At 40.1% G+C, this 14293-nt stretch overlaps 1 protein-coding gene across 4 annotated transcripts in view; it reads right to left on the minus strand.

The window, feature by feature from the left end:
- The window catches only part of LOC138742330 (potassium voltage-gated channel subfamily KQT member 1), an 844658-nt gene that overhangs the window by 617663 nt on the left and 212702 nt on the right, over positions 1-14293 (minus strand). For all 4 annotated transcript variants that reach the window (XM_069896622.1, XM_069896604.1, XM_069896614.1 and 1 more), the window contains 2 exons: positions 2124-2250; positions 57-135 (listed from right to left, as the gene is read on the minus strand). In XM_069896622.1, coding sequence (XP_069752723.1) covers positions 57-135; positions 2124-2250 — 206 coding nt within the window. The remainder of the gene's footprint in view (positions 1-56; positions 136-2123; positions 2251-14293) is intronic.

Consider the following 14293-nt stretch of genomic DNA (forward strand, 5'->3'; position numbering starts at 1 on the left):
AAATGTATGGTACTTCCCATCATGGTATCCAGTTGATATTAAACTTGCTCTCCTACCTGATGGCTGATGTTGCAAAGACTTGCCCATTCGATCCCACACAGAGGACTATGACAGAAGCCACCACCACAATAAGATCTGTCAGGTTCAGAAACAAGTTCAAGGAAGGTTACAGAAATATAAGATTTGTCACGCCCAATAAATATCTCACCACACCATAAAAATAAACTAAGGTCAATGTTTGATATCGGGTGTGCAAAAAATCTAGCAGGTAATTAGAGAATGGGGAATCATATCTGTTCTCCACCCAATCTATTTTCACTCTGTTCCTGAAACTAAAGAAAGTGAGCTGTAGTGATACCATATTTTGTATGTTCGGTTCTTGTCTTGTGAAGTAGCCATCCTTTGCCTTTACTCAGGGTCCCATAGTGGCGTTCACCACCCCTCAGCGGACGGAACAAATCATCGGTCTGCAACACACTTTGGTAAGAGTTGCTCTTGAGACCAACTTTGAGGAGATAATACAGGAGCAGGACCTGTTTTCTGCTTCCGTTCAGGGAGCTGATTGCTGCCCACCACATTCTCACGAAAGGATCTTCAAATCCACACTGCAAATCCACCACACTTGCACGTAAAGGAAAAAGGACCATGGGGGAAATTAAAATCTAAATCTGAAGTGAATGGAGGAACAGAGGTGGGACCATTTGGATTCATCTCTCAATGTGTGGCATTCCCCCATGCCATGGGGTAAAGCCTACCTCGCACTAAGAGATTTTCGGTGCATTTTCTTTTGCTAAAGACCTGCAAGTAATTTCTCTTTGATTATTTAATCCATATTCAACAACTCTTCAGACATTATATGCGAAGTAAAATAAAATCTTATTTACTGATTGTTTTGCATTTTTACTTTAAATTTGTAATATAAGAATATAAAAAGTAAAGAACTTGGCCTCGATTTGGATGAAGCACAAAAAAGATTTATAATGATAGCCTTAGCTGTAGCAAAAAAATGTATAATGTCAACCTGGAAATCAGCAGATAGCCTCAGAATATAGCAATGGTACATAGAAATGAATAAATGTATTCCATTGGAAAAAATAACATATAATTTAAGAAATAACATCACAGTATTCGAACAAATTTGGGAACCATACATGGAACACAAAAGAGAAGTCCTACCGCGGACCTCCACCACCTAAAATGACAGAAGGAGAAGAAGACAAAATGAACTGACCCAGTGTGTAAAAGTAGATGACACCATTTTCTTGTTTATTTTCATTGTGTGATGACATTGTTTAATGGGTTTAATGTATCGTATATATTGAACGTTTAGTGGGTGGGGAGGGGGGGTGGGAAGGAGGGAGGGGGAAAAAGGGGAGAAAATGACACTGTGTATATTCAAGAGGGAAATGTTTATTTTTTTTGGTCAATATGGTTCATAGTGTGAAAAAAAATTTTTTTAAAAAAATTGTCTACTCTGGTGTTTGAAATAGTTTATCCCCACATTTTGAAATGATTCAGAATTATGTGCACACTTATTAAACCTCCGCTTAAATCTCTCTTCATTCGAGAATAATTTCAAGTTCTTCACAGTCTTTCCGTTTATCTAATAGCCTGCATTTATGGTACCAATCTCTTCTGTACCCTCTTACAGAGCTTGACATGCTATACAAATGTAGTGGGCAGAAAAACACCTAATACGTCAATCTAACATTTAACCTGCTCTTCTGGGGAATAGAGAAGCCCAACTGTTACTGATGCTACCACTGCTTCACAGTTCCATGGATCTGTGGTCAATCCCGACCTTAATTGGTGTCCACACAGAGCTTGGACATTCTCTTTGTGACCGTCTAGGTTTCCTCTAAATATGCGATAGTTTAATTGGGTACCATAATCTTAGTATAGGATAAAAATCAAAGAGGAGTTTTTTCATAAGATGCAGGGATACATGGATTGCTTCCCTGTGTCCAGGCATAGACTCCTGTGTTACTATAAGTATACAGCACTGGGGCCCCAACCATGATGCAATGAAAAGCTAATCTTCTCCCTCAAGCAGCTCACTTCCATTAAAGGTTTGACTAAACAACAAAGTATTTCACATGGAATATTACTTATTAGTCACTCACCGATGATGGAGATGGGCTTCCTGGCAAAACGGAGCCTTCCCCAAAATCCAACATATTTACTGCGACAGCCTGCAGACCAGAGTCGGACGATGTATTCAATTCCAAAAAATACCACTAATACAATCTCCTATGGACAAACAAAAAAAAGATGGATAGAGTCACTCCAAATGATAGAAGAGCGTGCAGAAGCTTCACCGCACCTGTGTAACTTTGCGCAATCTTCCTCTCTAAACATGGATACCTCTAAACAAAGCAGAGAATGGGGGAAATTCCCAACAGGCCATGGCATTGAGTAGGGTTCATAGGCCTTGCTTGGTTGAGCCTTTCCTACATTTTCTGCACCCGTTATATTTTGCTGATGGATAATCTTTTCTTTCTTTTTCAATCTTTTCTATTAGTTTTTTATAGGAAATACAATACAATAAAGAAAAGGGAGTGAAACTGAAAATATAGTATCACATATATGTATATAATACTAAACTTCAAACAGTATAAACTCTATCCCTTCCACAACGTTGGGTGAAAATGAAAAAAAATCAAAAGTTTTGTATAAAAAAAAACACCTAAACCTACTGTAACAATAAACAACTGAGGGTTCATATATTTTGTGGTTTTTGGTTTCTACCATGAATCCAAAAAACAAAGGTAAAACTATATCTCATCTGGATGAGTAAATACATCTAATCACATTAGAAACATTTATATCAAATGAAAATAGGACATAAAAGATCACCAAACATCTTCAAATTTCACTGATGAATCAAATACATCTAATTTTCTTCTAAACTTAAACAGAACATAATATGAGAAAACCAGTGAAACACTGTTGAAGGTCTAGAATCTTTCCATTTGAATAGGATGGCTCTTCTAGCCAATAATCTAGGGAAGGCCAAACCCATTGAACAGGTACAGAAAAACTGCTTAGGTCTGGGTCAATAACCCTGAAAAGAGTTGTTAATGGATTGCGTTGTAGCTTCACCTCGAGTATAGTTGAATGATATTAACATTTTCTTTCCAATAGTTTTCTATGGATGAACATGACCAAAACGTATGAGTCAATACAGCAATTTCAGATTTGCATCTGTCACAAATAAGGTTAATATTAGAAATAAATACTACCCAATTTTTCTTTGGACGTGTGAACACGATATGCCACTTTGAATTGGATTAATGATTGTCGGATACATATGAAAGAGGTATTTACCAGTTTCAAAATCTTGTCCCATAGATCCTCAGATAAGGGACTTGCAAGTTCTAGTTTATGGATAATCTTAAGTGAGATAGAATTTAGGAGCAGGCAAGTTATCTTTGCAAGCTACAAGACAGCAGTTGTCCAATGGATAGGCAGCAAAAGAAATGCTGTATATTCAGTTACATTTGCTAATCCTTGAGAATTGGTAAGTATTGCTTGCTTGTGATATCAGCATGGCAAACACAATGCTTCGTCCTGCTTTGGATCTGAAATTCCACTTGATCTTTAAGAATACTTTAATTATATTTGATAGAGAGAATGTCTTAAAGTCTTGCATTGGAAATCTGTTCTTACTTTTTTTTAGGAAGGAATATATTGATCGACACAACAGCGAGGGCCGAAGAGCCTGTACTGTGTATTTTGGATTGTACACTTACAGTATTTTATGACTTTGACTTGGGCTTTTGTGCTGTATTTAAAACCTTCCTAATGTGGAGTTGAGATGAAAATCAACTGATGTTACGAAGCAATGCCAACAGAAGCTGCTCACATACCAACGCTAAAAATTGCAGTTAATAAAGCAAAGTTTGATGATCCACGTCCGATCCAGGCAAGGTAGAGTCAAGTTTTTTTTAAACTACATGCTTCATTGATGACCTGACTTTAGCTGCCGAAAGATTCAGAATGACACGACATTTTTGACCCACTACAACTCAGACACAAATGCTTTGGTATCATGGTTTCATTTGTCATCAGTACCACTTGTCATTTATGAATGCACCAATTTGTTAAAAAATGGAAATGAAAATGAAGCAGACTCACCAATTGCTACATTCTGCTCTGCTTAAAATTCTACCCATCCCCACCACCATCAGGGCACCCTCTATCTAATCCATTTGTTACAATGGACATTGTTTTCTTTTTTCACAATGCTTTATGAAGCATGAAGTACATTGACTGCTAGAAACATCCATGGCCAAACTATTGGTTAGAAGGAACTGTCGAATGTGATGTTTTATTCAATCAAAGCAGAGAGAATGCCAGTGGTGGTAGATGTAACAGAAGTTGCTCCAGATCATTTGTAGCTGTAGAAACACCAGTGGAATTGTCACTGAGGGACTAATCATTAGGCATACCAACAAGACTAAATAAAACATTTGTGAACCAAACAAACGCTAAATTAACTGTTTGGTCACGCACACACAAGCTGGCACAAGTTTGGGTCTAGGCCTGAGAACAAACTTCAATGGATAATATTTATGCTTTGGGAATCAATCATGAAGTCGGTATAAAAGTCTTCTTTAAGTGTTTATCAAGTTATTTAATTGACAAGTTAATTAGTGTTCATGGACAGATGGTAGTCTCCTTTCTGCTTAATAAAGGGATCCTTTGATTGGATCCCAACAAGGAACCGCCTTTCATGCTGGAATTCACAGGCGATTCTTCCTACTCAATATTCCAAAGTTTATTTCTTTCTCTCTGTAAAACCACATGAAATAATATTTTGAATGTTTGAACTAGAATTGTGAAAGCAGAAAACTTCATCAGCTGTCACACTTCTTCAAAAGATCTTAATCAACGAGGGGGAAAAAAACTCTTATTTTTATTATTTTTTTCATGTGTACAGCTTGTAAACCAAGGCATTGTCAAATATGTAAATGTGCACTGTCAGAAAAGACAAAACACAAGACAAGTAGGCAATGGTTACTGTCTTTGAATTCCTGGCTCTACATGCAGACAAGCTAAGCGTGCATCGATCAATCTTGCTAGAGACTAAAATGACTAAAAGGAGAGGACTAGTCGGCTGAGCGCCAGGCGCCATTATTCACATCTGATGTTTAAATAAAGGACCACTGACCCCAACGAGACCTCAGATATTCATGGGAGGTCAAAGGTGAAAGTGCACAAGCTGTTATTCGTGGCTGTACAAAACCAACCCAGGTAACCATTAGCAACAAGAACATGCCCCCTGGTGACTGCCTGATATCAGAAAGTATTTTCCTCTTCGTCCCTTGCGTGAATACGAACAGCTTTGCAGTTTAATAAATAGCGTGTTGCTACAGTTGAGTAAGTTTATTAAGGGCAGACCTAGCACAGATAATGTGACCGAAGTGTGAGAAGCATAGCAAGTTTTCAAAAACTCAGATCTTCTCAAAACTGCCAGTTCTAACCAGTGACTGCATTTGAAAAGAAGAATCAATTTAGAAAAATACTGTACAGTATGTAAGAAATGAGAATCATATATCGGTGCATCCAATGGTCCCACAACTCAATGTCAGGGCAGTAAGAGTGAAGGGTGGGGGATTACTCTGCTTCCACAAATACAGTGCAACAGTCTCATGTGGATCACTGAACATTAACCTTAACACTAAATCTTTAGGCGGGGGATAGTAAATCAGATTTAGGGAAAAAAAAATCCCTGTTTAGATCTGTAATGTAAACAGCTCCAAAGGCTTTTAGCTTTGGTGGAGGAAGATTTTTATTTTTGCGCGAGAAATCTAGCTCGCAGTTCTCTGCAAAGCCCCTTATCTGGGATCTCTGGTGATGCCCTCATATGAGTTAAATAAGCTAATTATGGATTTTTTAAAATTATGAATGTCATAATTCAGCACTCCGCAATAACTTTTGCACCTCCTAATGAAAATAAAAACAGAAAGAAACCAAGGTTCAAGAATGTTATTTATTGTGTTTAAATCTTTTTAGAATGGGAACATGACTCTACAGGCAAGTAAAATTCACGAAACATATCAAACTGAAATACTCTAATTAGAGTCAATTATTCTTTTTCTCCCATTTGCCATTCATTTAGTTCCTCTCTGTGATGGTACGGTCACTACATTTTTAGTTTAGGAAAATAAATAGAGTTTATGGTCAATGATGTTATTTGCTAATACTTAAGATTTAAATTTAATTTTTTTAAAAATTGTAAAGTAAAAAAAAAATTACATTTAGATATACAGCACCGTAACAGTCTATTTCAGCCCAGAGTCCATGCCAGACAATTTACACCCGATTAACCTACACCCCCAGTTCTTTTCAAATAGTGGAAGGAGACCAGATACCCTGTGGAAAACCTGGCAGACATAGGGAGAACGTACAAATTCCTTACAAACAGTGCAGGATTCGATCCCCGGTCTTGATCGCTGGCGCTGTAAAGGCGTTGCAGTAACCGCTACGGTAACCATGCCGCCCTGAAATTTTCCCTCTTCAGTTACAAGATATTGGATTTGTTGAACAAACCAAATGAATTGATTTTGTTTTATCAAACAGTTATTCAAATCAAGATCACAAAGCATAGGTAAAAGTTCCAATCCTCAATCAGAGATCTTGTCACCTCATCAGATTTATTGTCAGAGAACACACATGACATCACATACAACCCTGAGATTCTTTTCCTGCAGGCCGAGCAGAATTCCCACTTACTGGTAGTACACAATGTACACATGTAAGCAAATAAAGAAATGTAAACAACTGACTGTGCAATACTGAGAGGAAAGAACAACAGACAATAAAGTGCAAAAGTAAGAGTCCTTTAATAAGTTTGTGGTTGAGGAGCCTGATGGTGGAGGAGTAGTCGCCTATACATCTTTCCTAATCGTAGCAGTGGGACCAGAGCATGTGCTGGGTGGTGTGGATCCTAAGGTCTCCCTGCAGATGTTCTCGATGGCGGGAAGGAGTTTGCCACACCCTGGGCTGTGTCCACTATCTTTTGCAGGGATTTACGATTAGGGGTATTGGTGTCCGCATCCCAGACGATGATGGATCAGGTCAGCACACTTTCCACCACACATCTGTAGAAATTTTTCAGGGTTTCTGGTGGGTAGGTTAGGGACTTTAATGGCATCCTCTCAGAGTTACATTGAAGGATCACCTTCTACCCATGACATCATGATGGTTTCATTCCTGCCTTTATCTTTAAATCTCTTTGGCCACCCTTCCCCCCCCCCCCCCCCCCCCCCACTCCCTGTCCCTAATCTCTGCACACATATACAATTTTGATTTTCTTTGCTCCTTGCCTATCATTGCCTTGGAATTTCCAAAACTCTAGAATTTCATCCCTTCCACCTCCTGAAATCCTATCTCCTCATCTAAGATTCTGGCCACAATCCAGAATCCAGCTTAGATGTACAACTTGCTGTCATATTTTTATTTGACAAGCACTCCTGTTAAGTGCCTTGTCAAGGCTCTATCATGTTAAGGGCACAAACTAAATCCAAATTTATGTGCTGAAGCCCCTGAATCCATAATCTTCTGCCTCTCAGGCAAGCTTGCTGCCAGCTAAGCCATAGGTGAAACCACATTCACAAAGTTAAATGTCAGGTAGGATTGACATGTTGAATTCAATACAATTGCAGCAGCCTTCCATTAGACCTGTCAGCTGTGAACGCAGAGTCCTTGGAATGGGGACAGTGCTGCCTGAGTAACTGTGTAAACACTTATAGTGTAACAAAGCTTGACAAAGAAGGCAAGATCAAAACACAATCCAGCTTCTTAATGAAAGTATGAGTTTATTTTACAAGCAACACTGATGGAGTAAATAAAATAAGTAATCATTAGTGAGAGGAGAAATTATACAAAGAAAACCATTTTCTGTATCAGAAAGGCAAAATAACTTATCAGGAGTAAAAGTTAAATCAATTTTCCCTGACTCTCACACAGTTTTTATTTTATTAGAATATGAACACTAAGCAATGTCAAATTTAAACATTTCTGTACTTTGCAACCATGCAACTCAGAGAGAAATAGTTTATTCTTAGAATAAATCTGCTTTATTGAAACTGGAAAGCCAGGACTTAAAATTCGTACTTTGACTGCAGCTGAGAAATCTCTCCTGACTTGTTATCTGCAACAACTGGTATATTGTAAGCCAGAAGAGAGAACATCAGGAATGTTTCAGAGAATTTTTTTTTCTCTCTGCTCTCAGCTATGTCCAAGTCAGCTGCAATGCCCTGTCCAACTCTCTTCACTGCAACAGAACCTGACACACCCAAATTTATCCATCATTGCGAAGAAGATTAGGGAATTCTCCCCAGCAATCCCTCGACCCAAATTTGGCAACTTCGTCACATGGAAGTTCAGGACATTCAGAGTGTCAAAGCACAGTACTTGGGGCCAGTGAGTCCAATCTACCCCAGTCCTTTCCTACTTTTCACGACTTCCTATTTGCTTGTACTTCTCTTTGCCTTCATGCTAATCTCTTGTGACAATAAATCCCATATTTTAACCACTCTCTCTATTTGCAGAGTTTCCCCTGTTGGTTTTATTTGGAGCTGTATTATACTGCAAGTGGGAATCTCTCTATTTCAGGCCTGTTAACTATTCTCAAGAAGGTTGTTATCATCTCATTTCCTTTTGTGTCCATTCCAGGAGAAGAGCCCCACTCAGCTTAATCTTTCCTGATCTGAATCTCAGTTCTGATTGCAGTTGAAGCAATCTTCATTGGTCCTTTCCCATTTATGGAGATAAGAACTGCAAGTGGGATCTAAATGAGGCTTCACACATTTAACATTGTACTCTACTCCTCTAGAAGTGAGACCATGCTTTTTTTTAGATGTCTTTAACCTAGTTCTGCATTGTGATTGATGTTTTCCATTCCATTTCAACATATTTTGACCTCCTTACTCGCCTGCACAAAACATAACACCTTACAGTTAAGATGAAATTGGAAAATTGCTTGCCATGTTTCTGAATTTATAATAGTGACTACTTCTGGAAAGTATGTTGAAGGCTGTTCAATATAATTGGATGCCTTTCTCTCAATCTCTCCTGACTCGATCTGTTCCTGTTGCCTTGGTCTAACTCACCATGGAATATATAACTCTGCAGCACAGTATAGATCATTCGGCCCTTGATGTTGTGTCAACCCATATATTCCTTAAAAAAAAGTACTAAATCTTCCCTACCCATAAACTTTCTATTTGGCTTCCATCCATGTGCCTAAGAGTCTCTTAAATGCCCCTTTTGTTTCAGCTTCCACCATCATCCCTGGCAAGGTATTCCAGGCACCCACAACTCTCTGTGCAGGAAAGACTTACCCCTGATGTCTCTCCCTAAACTTCCCTCCACTCACTTTGTACACGTCCTCTGGTGTTTGCTATTCCAGCCCTGGGAAATAGGCATTGGCTGTCCACCCTATCTAAGGCTCTCATAATCTTATAGACCCTTGTTAAGTCTCCTCTCATCCTTCTATGCTCCAAAGAGAAAAGATCCTGCTTTGCTAACCATTCCTCATAAGACTTATTTTCCAGTCCAGGCAACATCCTAGTAAATCTCCTCTTCACCATCTCCATAGCTTCCACATCCTTCCTGTAATGAAGTGATCAGAACTGAACAGAATGCTCTAAGTGTGGTCTCACCAGAGATTTGTAGAATTGCAACATGACATCTCTACTCTTGATCTCAATCCCCCATTAATGAAGCCCAGCATCCCATAGGACTTCTTAACTATCCTATCAACCTGTGCGGCGACCTTGAGGGATGGGCCCCTAGGTCTCTGTTCATCCACACTCTTAAGTATCCAACCATTAACCCTGTACTCAGCCTTCTGGTTTATTCTTCCAAAATGCATCACCTCACAATGATCCTGATTGAACTCCATCTGTCAGTTCTCTCACTGCCCAACTCTGCATCTTGTCTGTATCCTCCTGAAATCTTCGACAACCTTCAGCTCCATCCACAACTCCTCCAACCTTCGAATCATCTGTAAACTTACAGACCAATCCTTCCGCCTCGTCATCCAGGTCATTTATAAAAATCACAAAGAACAGGGTTCCCAGTACAGATCCCTGCGCCACTCCACTAGTCACTGACCTCCAGGCAGAATACTTTCCTTCCACTACTACTCTCTGCTTTCTTCATGCAACCCCATTTTTTATCTACCCAGCCAAGGTTCCATGAATCCCATGCCTCATCACTTTCTGTACAAGTCTCTCATGGGGGACCATGTCAAATGCCTTGCCAAAATCCATGTAGACTACATCTACTGCCTTACCTTCATCAATTTCTTCAGTTTCCTCTTCAAAAAACACAATTTAGGCTTATGAGCCATGACCTTCCCGTCACAAAGCCACGCTGACTATCCTTGAGTAGACTGCACTTCTCCAAATGCTTATAGATCCCATCCTTATGAATCTTCTCCAATAGTTTGAACATCACTGACGTACGACTCACTGATCTATAATTCCCAGAATTTTCTCCCATTATCATTTTTTTTTAAACAAGGGGACTACATTTGCCATTCTCCAATCCTCCGGCACCTCCCCTGTGGCCCAAGAGGACTCAAGGATCATAGCAACTGCTTCAGCGATCTCTTTTCTCATTTCAACAGCATTTATATTGCATCTGGTCCCAGGGACTTATTAATCTTGATGTTTTTAAGAAGATCCAGCACTTCCTCAATATCCATATTGTCCAGCACACAACTCTGTTTTATTCTGACCTCATTCTGATCAAGGTTCTCTTCTCCTGTGAATATTGAAGCAAAGTATTCATTTAGGACCTCCCCAACCTCCTCTGCCTCCAGGGACATGTTGCCTCCTTTATCTTTGAGCAGCCTCACCTTCATTTTCGTCATCCTTCTGTTCTTCCCATTTGCATAGAATGCCTTGGGGTTCTCCTTAATCCTGCACGCCAAGGCCTTCTCATGTTCCCTTCGAGCTCTCCTTTCTTAAACTTCTTCCTGACTGCCATATACTTCTCATGAGTCCTTCTTGTTCCCTGCTTCCTTTATTTAACATATACTTCCTTCTTCCTCTTGACTAGCTGATCACCTGCTTCAACAACCATGTTTCCCTTTTTCTACCATCTTTTCCCTATCCCAGTGGGACAAACCTATCCTGAACCCAACACAAGTGTTCCCTAAACTTCCTCCACATTAGTTCTGTGCTTTCACCCTTGCTCTTGCTAGTTCCTGCCTCATCCCATTGTAACGAACCCTTCCCAATTAAGCACTTTCCCACTGTTTCTGCTTTTATTCTTATCCATAGCTATGCTAAAGCTCAAGGGTTCACCAAAATGTTCCCCCACCGAGAGGTCCGCCACCTGACTAGGTTCATTACCTAGAATTAGATCCAGTATGGCCTGTCCTTTCATCGGCTGGTCCACGCATTGTGTCAGGAATCCTTCTTGAACACGCCTGACAAGTCCAGCTCCATCTATTCCTCTTGCAGTCAGAAGGTGCCAGTCAATATTAGGGAAGTTGAAATCACCCACAACTACAACCCTGCATTTCCTGCGCCGTCCCAAAATCTGCCTGCGTATCTCCTCCTTGGTGTTCCGAGGATTATTTGGGGCCCTATAGACTACTTTTAGTACAGTGATTCCTCCCTTCCTATTTCTGACTCACCCACTCCCTCTGCAGCGTCCTCCCTTTCTATAGCCGTGATACTATCCCTGACCAGTAATGCTGCTTCCCCCCCTCCCAGTGAATGGAGACTGTGATACTGTGCCAGGTGTAATGGAGAAGGATCAAAGTAATGGATTCTCCCTGTAATCCCTCTACTGTTAGACTCTGCATGGGGTCAGTGACATAGCACGGTAACAAACACACTGTCATTTATGTCTCAGCGTGGCCCTGAACTAGTGTAGATGTGGTAGGGCATGAAACTTCCTTAACCATCAGAATGCTGTTGGTTTCCTCGGAATATCACAAGTCAGTAACCTTTTGATTTCACCAAACTCCTGGAGAATGCCCCTGCATCTTCATTCAGCCAAATGAAATTCTGAAGCCGTTGTTCTACCAAATCCCTCTGAAAGTAACTGTTGTGTTGCCTTTTTTATTGAGGCAACGCCTCTTCTCTTCAGACTCTTTTCCCAACTCCACTTCAATTGCTAGCACCCAACTGTTTTGTGAATTTAATTTGTTTTATATTAACCAATTAAGTTGAAATTGATCATCGTGATCAATTGTTTCACAACTGTAGGTTCCTTTTGCATAAATATTTATCCTGATTATTGATGGTAATTCAGGAAGAAGCTAGGGAAACATGACCCAGACTTTATCGAGGGCTCAGTAGTGGAGAGAGTCAAAAACATCAAATTCCTGGGTCTCGGCAATCTTTAAGGATCTGTCCTGGAGCTTCCACGTTGATGCAATCACAAAGAAGGCTCGCCAGCAGTGATACTTTGTGAGGTATCGGAGGAGATTCGGTATGTCACTGAGGGCTGCCGTAAACTTATGGAGAGCATTCTGGCCAGTTACGTTACTGCCTGGTATGGAGGGGCCAACTCTCAGGACAAGAATAAACTCTAGAAGGTTGTTAACTCGGCCTGCGGCATCACAGGCACAAGATTTCATTCCATTGAGGGCATCTCAATGAGTCGGTGCCTTAAAAAGGTACCCTCTATCCTCAAAGTCCCCCACCACCCAGGCCATGCCCTCTTCACTCTGCTACCATCAGGGAAAAGGTACAGGAGCCTAAAGCTCGTCATTCACCGGCACAAGGACAGCTTCTTCCCCACTGCCATCAGATTCCTGAATAATCAATGAACCAAAGATACTGCCTTACTTTTTGTACACTATTATTTTACAGTAATGTTGTAAGATAGTTATAATATGAATGTTTTCTCTACGATGCAGCCGCAAAACACCAAATTTTATGACTTGATCGTGACAATAAATTCTGATTCTCACCTTGAAATTACTTTTTAAAAAAAATGTTTTCTTTTTATGCCAGTATCCCTTCTTTTGCTTTATTTCTCCCAAAATTTTTGATCTATTAAACTTTGCTCGGGTTTAAATTTGGTCAAGCTTGGCTCAATTAGAGAACTCTCTCATCATGAGAAAAAGGCCAAAGGCTAACTCTGAAGATGAGAGCACACAAGCAAGGTTCTAGATCAGTGTTGGAGGCTTGTTTCACGGAATCAGCTCACCCATGTGATGCCCATCTGACCCTTGCCTTGTAATTGAGGATGCAATGCGTATCATTTAGGAAATATTTGCATTCCTTCTACTCTCGCAGTCGATTTTGTCAATCGATGGTGACCATTCACTGATTTTCCTGCAGTAGATATCACTTAGAAGGCCCTTCTATGTGCTGATTTTATAACTTTGTGTTTCTCCTTTGCAGTCCCTTGGAGATTGACGCCATGCTTCCACTAATACAAGGGGAAAAAGGTGCTGCTTCTGATGTCGGGTGACTATAACACATCAGCGTGCTCACAGACTTCGCAGAGAGGAAGATTTGTTCAATGGCAAGAAACCTCAAGATAATTGCCAACCAATTTCAGCTGCATGGCATTAAATGCATACATAGGTGCACATATGTGTTCAGGTCATCCACAAATACTGTAATCACATGGAGATGCAATTTGACTGCACGGAATACCACCAATCTCATTCTTCACAATGACAACAGAAGGACACAAACACATACAATATGGGAGAGCATGACATGAGTAGAGTCACCTTTAGTTCAGAGGGGATTGTCATAGAAACCCTTGTTGTTTCTCTCCAAAATTCCCACCATGAAAAAATGGAGTAGAATCCTATCCAACTGATGCAGCTGGGAAATGTCACCAAGGTTTCAAAGTCCAGATTCATTGTCAGAGTATATACAGCTTTGAGATTCTTTTTCCTGTGGGCCAGGCAGAATTTCTACTTATCGGTAGTGCAAAAAAACTCTACTCAAGAAAAGATATGTATGCAAATGAGAGAAATGTATACAAATTGAATATGTAATACAGAAAATAAATATTCAATAATAAATTATGTGCAAAGTAGGAGTCCTTAAATAAGCCTCTAATTGAGTTTGTTGTTTGGAAGTCTGATGATGGAGGGGTGGCAACTTGTCCTGAACCTGGTGGTATGAGTCTTGTTCACCTCTGCCTCTTTTCTGATGGCAGCAGTGAGGACAGAGCATGTTCTGATCGGTGTGGATCCTTGATGATTGCTGCTGCTTTCCGTCGGCAACATTCCATGTAGATTTCCTTGATGATGGGGAGATTTTTGCATGTGATTTACGGGGCTGCGTCTATATCA

This window comes from Narcine bancroftii, chromosome 1 (assembly GCF_036971445.1).
Source record: "Narcine bancroftii isolate sNarBan1 chromosome 1, sNarBan1.hap1, whole genome shotgun sequence".
In the NCBI taxonomy this organism is placed as follows: Eukaryota; Metazoa; Chordata; class Chondrichthyes; order Torpediniformes; family Narcinidae; genus Narcine; species Narcine bancroftii.